We start from the raw sequence: 8,540 nt of genomic DNA, 5'->3' as shown, positions 1-8,540 counted from the left end.
CCCTCCCCCTCCCCCCCGCTCCCCCCCAAAACCTGGAACGGCAAACCTGTGTGTTCCGAGGCTGCCCTCTCCACCTCCACTGGGTCCAGCACCCGACGGCAAGGTTCCCCCTCCCTCCACCACTCCCTGCTGCCCCCGCTGCCCCTGCCGCCTGCTGCAGCCGTGCCCTGGGGACTGACCCGCGCGCGCGGAGCGCGCAGTTTAAAGACTATATACTGTATAAATTGTATATAGTTCACAAAAATGTTGTCAAATAGGCACACCTTACTAGATGTGATGAGAATAGTACCAGAATTTACTCAGGTTTGCATTATTGTCTTCTGGTGTATATTCATGTCTCAGATATTGCCCCAGAGTCTAGGAGTATAAATCCTTGCAGTAAGTGCCTGAAGGTAACAGTGCAAACAGAGAACTGAAGGGGCATGGGAACACCAGCCTGTCTCTGTATCATTAACTTCCTTCTCATCAGCTCGCTAGCTCTGTGTTGAAAAGACCTAGTAGGCAAAGATAGTGAAGTTAGCCTTCTGATCACTGGGATTACTGGGATGAAGCTGCAAACCTTTTCTGTTTGAATACAACCAGTAGTTTCTCCACTAGCCCCATAGTACAGGAAACAGGTTATGTGGGATTAATCCATTATACTGGCAATTCTCTTCTTCACGTGGAAAAGATGGTAAATTACCTTGCACCTCTCTTAGCAGTCTGATGCTACCTACAGGGAAGGAAGTTATGATGGAGATTCATTGGAAAATTTGTTCTCAGTTGTCTGTGCATATCTTAGACTTATGCTTCTACCTCAAGGTGTGCAGGACACCTGTACACAGAGATAAAATCTCTGAAACTCCTCTGACAGGCATTTAACTGAACTACTTTCTGTCCTTGAGCTATATCCAAAGCATCTGGTTAAACATGATTAAAAAACTGTTGATCTAGGATGAAATTATGAGTTATAAGAAGAGGCAGTGTAATGCACTGCATCACAGAAAAAATATTTACTTTTAAAAACTTGCCAGTTTAAGATGATTAAGATAAATAATGCATTTATAATTGAAGGAGCCTTAGTTAAGGAAGACAAAAGGCAAGACAATAATAGATGTAGTAAGCATCCAAGAAATTAATCTCTAATTTACAGAAGTGCTGTGAATCTGAACATTATCACTGAGTTGGCTGGCTTGAGAGAAAATCTGAGTAACTGAAGCATAATCACAAAGAAAAAACCCCAAAAGATTCATATAAAGACAGACTCAAAATCACAGCTTAGGCATTTTAGCACATCTTTTGCCAGGTGATTGTATGGATCTGAATATGTTCTTGAAATTTCAAGTACATTCTTAGAAGTTCTATTAAATTTAAGATAAGTGCTTTCTTAGATAACCTGCTACTAAGATTGAAGGTTGAAAACGAGTATTCTCAACATTTAAGACTTATACTACAAGGCTGTATCGGGGGGATTGTTCACTTTGGGTTTTTTCAGGTTCTCGTAAAATGGAATTTAAGGGGAGTTCCTGGCATGAATCCTGTTTCGTTTGCCAATATTGTCAGCAACCATTGGGAACAAAACCATTAATCACCAAAGATAATGAGAATTACTGCGTGCCCTGCTTTGAGAAGCAATTTGCCCACCATTGTTACTCTTGCAAAAAGGTAATTAAACATGTAATATAAAAACTGTCCTAGTGAGACATGGGGGAAAGGGATGGGTCATACAAAATGTCTGGTGAACTAAGAATAAGAGCAGAGTCTTCCTTTTGACATTGGGCACTGAAAGCCAACTGCAACAGTGTTGGCTGTCCACTCTGGTTGATATTAATCTAAGACTGATTATCTTTGAAGTATACTTATTGACTGAAACAAATGCTTTGGGCTTCTTTTTTTTTTACTGATTGTGATTTTTAGCAAAGGTTAAACAGAAAGTTATGTAAAAGCCTTCTTTCCTGATAATGTCTGATTTTGCCTTGGCAAACTTGCCTCTCTTTCCATCATTTTTATGCATATATTCACATGTATAAGTCACCTAAGCTGAGCAAAGCATCCACAGTCTTGTCTTTTTTTTCCTTGAAATGTATCAGGCAATTATCAGCTCAAGTAACATTCAATTGTGCTAACACTAGTCAAGAGTTCCACTGCTTCAATACATGATACTTTCCCTGTGGCTACCAGAAAGCTTGATTTCAAATGAGTTTTTCTTTTTTCCCCAAGTACAAATAAATCAGTTCTTCCCTCCCTTGATTTCTCACGTTTTAAAATTGTCTCTACTTGATGAAAAAAACTCAAAGTATCATACTATTCATCATACTATTCTAATGTGATACTGTTTTCTAGGGAACTGTTTTAAGCTGGTTTTTATGGCAGAATTTAACTTATTCTTTAGTACCTCTATCACTCTGGAAGCAAACAAAATTTTTTTTTTCACTTCATCAAATAACTTATAATTTATGTTGTTATTTAATGTTTACCTGTAAACTTGTTTTTTTCTTCAGTAATTAAACTTTAGAAAGTACTTTTATATATTTTCATGTTTCTACATCTAGCCTTTAATTTGTATTATATGGTCATGTGGCAATTGTAGTAATTATGCTTGATGTTTATTAGACGCATTGAGGTTAGCAGCACCAAAGTGAAATAATAAGGATTTGCTTCTTAAAAATTCTAGGAATGCAAAGTGTCCCCCTGCATAATAGCTGAAACAATTGTACTTCTTAAACTTGCATCAGTTCCCATAAATGAGAATTGAGCCCAAAGTGATTAAATTGCCAAACTGAAACCTTGAATTTTGTGCCAGTGATTTTTGGATTTTAATGGAAAAGCAAACGTGAATTTGGAATAGCCCAAAACTGGAATGTTAAAGGGATCAGGAACTATTTAAGTCTTTTTATTGCTTGACATGATGCAGTATTATTCTTTATTTCCCTGAAACTGTATTCCCCAGGGAAATTTGGTGATAGCGCTATTTCTACTTAAATTTCTCCAACTAGCGCTATTTCTACTTAAATTTCTCCAACTTTTTCTCCTCCTGTTCCAACTGTATTCATTCATTCATTCATTCATTCACTGTCATGCATGTGATTTGACAGTAGAAACACTACCTTACAACTCATCTTTATAGAAATTTTTCTGTACAGTCTCTCACAACTTCTGTGAAACCAGCTCTTTACCACACATATGGGAGCAATAAAAAACTGGAAATTTCACTCTTCAGAAATAATCAGTGCAGAGCTGTGAGTGAGTTGCTGGGAATGAAAAATTGATGACACTGTTAAACACCATTTTTTCTTCTTCTGACAGTGTAAATGTCTGTTTCGCTTAGACTTCTTTACTGTCTTTCTTCCTATTTAAAATAGTGTTTCAATTGTGAGACAGCAAAATACCAGTTCCAGTTGGAGATTAACCATTATCTCAGCATCAGTTCTCTCACCCACTGTCCATCACTGAGAATTTTTCTTCTGAGAGCATCCCTGATTTTAAACCTTTATCTACAATAAAACAGAAAAATTTCATTAGAAGATAACCTGATTATTACACATTTGGAGGCTATATTGTGATAAAAAATTGAAAAACAAACCACTAGCACATTGAGCTCAACTGCAGTTAGTCAAATTGAAAATCCAGATGAAAAACAGTTGATGTGACCACAGTCTCACCTCTTGTGCATACGGGAAGAGAGAAAACAAGTGGAATTACTTATGTAGGATTGGACAATCCTTCCTGATTCACACCTTTGTTTCATCGCTCTATCCTGCTTTGTCTATACATTAGGTAATAACTTCTGGAGGCGTGACCTACCATGACCAGCCTTGGCATGAAGAATGTTTTGTTTGTGCTGGGTGTAAAACCCAGCTGTATGGACAAAGGTTTATTTCCAAAGATGAGTACCCATACTGTGTGGACTGTTTCAGCAAATTGTATGCTAAGAAGTGTGCTGCTTGCAAGAAACCTATTACAGGTGAGTCTCATCTTCTAAAGCGGACTGGACAGTGATGAATCATCAGTCTCTTCCAAAAGCTTTATTTTAGAAAACAACATTAAAAAATAGTCTCATCACAATGAAAGACTGAAGGAGTTCACTACTAGAGAGACACACTCGATATCACATGTAATGTATCTTGCTAGGACATGCTGATTATACGTGTTCCCTAACTGCCGAGTAGTCATTTTATGTGACGAAAGGAGTTCCTCCATCATTTGATTTGATTCTGTACTAAAATTCCTCCTTAAGAATATAAGAAAAGGTGGTTTTTTTTGCTCTTCCCAGGACAGTACGCACAAGTCCCTCATGTCTGTAATTTCTTCAGATTTGTTTTTAAATGCAAGTGTGATCAAACTGAACACAGATTAATTGCCTGCTGGTAAGGCACACTTGTCAAATTAGAAAGCTTGCCAAATGCAACAAAGCTGTATTGCATGCATCCTTTTGTACTTAGATGATTTATAATTAGACATATATGTCACTAGTCTATGAGAGCTGAAGTTTTCTGAGAGCATTTGCTGATGTTCTATGTTGTAATTCTATTCTGTGTAGACTAAACTGTTGAAAAAATACTGCCTGATTCTTTCAGGTGCATGCTGCATATTCATATGATGAATACCCAATCAAATGTGCATGATTTTACCAAAAAAATCCAAATGAAAACAAAACAACAACAACAAACAAATCAAAAACATTCAAATCCCCACAAACCTCAAGATTTCATTTCAGATACTTTTGTTAGGAATTCCATAATCTGGTAATTTCCAAAAGACTCTATCTTGAAGAAACTTAGGTGGAAATTATTAAATTTCATTAAATGTTGTATAGAAACTATATGTATAAGCATATTGCAAATAATTTTCATGAGAGTTTGTTGGGAAGATCAGCAAATCTGAGAGGACATTCTGATAAAACCATTGTGTTCAGAGCTCATACTGGGATATGCAAGCAAGCGAGTGACTTGTGGCTTTACTTACAATACTTCTCACTTTATTTAATTTTCAAGTTATGGAGGTTTTTTTGATTCAGCCAACAAAGAATATTTCAGACTACGGATTTTTGTTCATTTGTTTGTTCACTGTATGCATAACAATCTGATCACACATCAGAAAACAATCTGTTACATTTCTGAACCATCTTCCGAAATACTGGATTCACATCTTTTTCATAATCTATTTCAGCTCTTGGAAGTGCCAAATACATCTCATTTGAAGAGCGACAGTGGCATGGGGAATGCTTTAACTGTGCAAAATGCTCTGTCTCACTGGTGAACAGGGAATTCCTCACTCGACAGGATGACATCCTTTGCTGTGAATGTGCCTCTGCTTCGTAGTTCTGTGGAAAGTTGTACAGCTGCATTATTCTCACTCTGTAACAACACAGTTCATTACTCTGCTGTAAGAAAACCATATAAAAGTTATAACAGTTATTTAGTCACTCAAGTAACTTTTCCTCAGCGGTTTAGTTCTATCATATCTATAATTGCTTATAAAAAAATTTAAACAGCCCCATACTGGTTAAGAAAATGATGCAGAAAAGATTCATATATATTTTGAATCTAACTACAGTATGTTTTCCTTGTAACACACTGCACTCTGCTGTTAGAAGCTTAAAAATTTACTTTTCATCTCCCATGCAACCAAGGAGGATTCTGAAAAGTCTGTATGGTATATGAATATTGATGAGGCATTAACATTGTTTTACAGATGCAGACCTGGGCATGGAGAGCTAGGCATGCACATTTTTCTATTGGATCATAAAATTGATGAGAACAACTCATAAATAATTTATTCATCCACACTTTAGGCCAAAAAGATGTTGACAAAGCAGGCAGAAACTGTGAGGAGGAGGTGCTTCCACACAGCGGGCCACTGAGTCAGAGATGCCCCTTCCGGGGCTAGATAAAGGGGAAAAAAGGTCACTTTCCTCCCCTTACTGGGATTGCAATTGCTCCTCAAAAACATAGTCTTCAGGCATCCAAAACAGTACAACACAAATCCTTTCCCAAAATTGGGTAACTGTGCTTAATTTTTCAGACAGAGTTGCTCTAGAACATAAATAAACTCGTATTTTGAGCTACTGAAAGAGGTGAGGATTGCCCAAGACTGAATAGTGCTAATGTACATTTTCCCATAGCTAATATACCTTAAGACTCTTTCTCCATTGTCTTCACTAGACCTTCAAATACATGCATAAAGTATATATTTTAATTAGCAGACACAAGAGGACACTCACATTTGTCCCTTTAACCTTGTCCCTTCAAAGCTTCTTTGACAGCAATCAAAGCCCTGTTAATGGCCTTACCATTTCAATCCTGCTAGGTCTTTGATTCACAGTCCATCTTTTTTCTTGTAAATGCCTGCTTGTGGACAACAGGTTATAAGCTCTCCAGAACCAATACTCAATTCACGTTACCATGTGCCACATGTACTTGCCAATAGTATGTCAAGAATTAGTAATGTTGTCATTGCAAGCTAGGCAGTTCTTGCTTGCAGTGCAAGGTCCTGGTTTCTAGGTAGCTGGCTTCAAGAAGGTTCTATCTGCTTGCTAAGCTTCAGCACTCATGTACTGGGCCGTTGTGAATGGAGCAGTGATGTTAAGAATGGTAGATTCTGCACTGTGCAGCACTGTTTGAGTCCTCATCTAGCATGTTTTTAAGTCACTCTTCTTTAGGCTCTGACCTTAAGTGCATAGAATTTTTTGGCTGACTTGAGTGGCCTTTATTCACAGTGAAGACAGCTGTTACTTTAGGTAGAAAAGTGAAAAAAAAGGTAAAAAAAAGGGATATGTGTGCATAGCTAAGCCAAGGCTGAACTGCAGTGGCATAAAATCAGTTCAGATAATGACTGACCAACAAGTACATAGCAATCTGTTTTCCAGTCAATAAAATATTATCTTTTGCTCTACATAGTGTTCATTTTTGGTTTTCAGTTTCCTCTTTCATGGTTTTTATTACATTCTAGATTTTGATGAGTTTATGCCTTTTCATTTTATCCCAGCTGCTTTCTTTTCTATTTACTAATCTCACATGGCTAATACAGGTTCTTGGTAAGGCTTAAATTCCCATAAATAGAAATATGTTTAATTGCATTATATAGACAGATATATATATATATATACATATACACACACTTATTGGTTCATGGTTGTGTATGATGTTCTAAAAATTTGCACTGAGTTATCAGAGATTAGCATATTAGTAAATGTTAATGGTCCTCAATTTTTTAATTAAAATGATGAATCACCATATTCAGGTTTGTCTGTGGGGTGTACCTTTTGTTTGTTTGTGTGAAATAACATTCAGCACATTGAAAGAATGTGGTTTGGGCCCTTTATTCAGTCTTGTCTGAACAATATTCCAGCTTAATTACAAACTGACGCAAGAATTACCAGGCAGACTCCTAAGACATGACGCAGTCACAGGTCAGACACGCTGATCATGATAAACCCAGTCTTCCAGCCTTAACATTTATGAAAATGAAATTCTTCTCTGACTCATCAACTAATTATATTTTTAGAAATACCAACTGAATTACTTATTTCTTCTGCAGTAAATACACAACAGTCAAATCTGAAATGGAGCATTTTCACTTCAGAATAATAGTAAGAAATAAATGTTATTGCTATAAATAGTTTGAATAAAAGTTAATAATAATGGCCCATCTTCGCGAACGAAGATTTTGGGAAAGGTCTTTTACCTTTCCAGCCTGCGCAATGGATTTTTTAGGTGAGACACAGCCTGCGCTGAACTGAGCCCACCCTTTAATCCTAAGGTTCATCTGCCGGGGCCAAGCAAGCTTGGACAATGGCAGTGAGGTCCTCAGGACGTAGGTTTGTTTAGAGTGTCCTTCTCATAGATGGATGGCCACACAGGGCTAACGACCTCCATCAGGCCAGGAGACCGGGATTTGAACCCGTGGTCACAGCAGTGAAAGTCCTGCACGCTAACCACTAGGCCACCAGGGGTCTCAAAAATAAAAGTTATATTAGATAGCAAATTGCTATTTCCTAGTCTCTGTCACCAGCTACCAATGCCTAAATGTAAATACAGTGATACTCTTGTGGTGGGCTGACCCTGGCTGGACATCAGGTGCCCACCAAAGCCGCTCTGTCACTCCCCTCCTCAGCCGGACAGGGGAGGAGAAATATTACAGAAGGCTCATGGGTCTAGACAAGGAGAAAGAGACATCATTCAGCAATTACCGTGACAGGGAAAACAGTCTTGACTTGGGGAAAAATAATTTATTACCAATCAAATCAGAGTGAATAATGAGAAATAAAACAAAATTTTAAAACCACCTTCCTCCCAACCCAGGCTTAACTTTACTCCTGAATTCTCTACCTGCTTGCCCCACAGTGGTGCAGGGAGATGGGAAATAAGGACTGCAGTCAGTTCATCACAGGTTGTCTCTGCTGCTCCTTCCTTCTCAGGGGAAGGACTCCTCACACTCTTCCCCTGCTCCAGTGTGGGGTCTCTTCCATAAGGTGCTGTCCTTCAGGAACAGACTGCTCCAGTGTGGTCCTGCATGGTGTCACAAGTCCTGTCAGCAAAACTGCTCCAGCATGGGCTCTT

General features: G+C 38.1%; 1 protein-coding gene across 3 annotated transcripts in view; it reads left to right on the top strand.

The window, feature by feature from the left end:
- FHL5 (four and a half LIM domains 5) overlaps window positions 1-6,042 on the top strand; it is a 30,999-nt gene extending 24,957 nt beyond the window's left edge. For 2 of the 3 annotated variants that reach the window (XM_027694883.1, XM_027694875.1), the window contains exons 4-6: window positions 1,475-1,644; window positions 3,757-3,943; window positions 5,149-6,042. In XM_027694883.1, coding sequence (XP_027550684.1) covers window positions 1,475-1,644; window positions 3,757-3,943; window positions 5,149-5,300 — 509 coding nt within the window. In that variant the 3' untranslated portion in view covers window positions 5,301-6,042. Of the gene's footprint in view, window positions 1-402; window positions 618-1,474; window positions 1,645-3,756; window positions 3,944-5,148 lie in introns of those variants that run through there. The other variant, XM_027694894.1, reaches the window with a different exon arrangement.
- Window positions 6,043-8,540: the final 2,498 nt, after the last annotated feature.

Source organism: Neopelma chrysocephalum, unplaced genomic scaffold (genome assembly GCF_003984885.1).
Source record: "Neopelma chrysocephalum unplaced genomic scaffold, ASM398488v2 Primary Assembly neopelma1_23b, whole genome shotgun sequence".
In the NCBI taxonomy this organism is placed as follows: Eukaryota; Metazoa; Chordata; class Aves; order Passeriformes; family Pipridae; genus Neopelma; species Neopelma chrysocephalum.
This window is presented reverse-complemented; position numbering and strand designations above follow the sequence as displayed.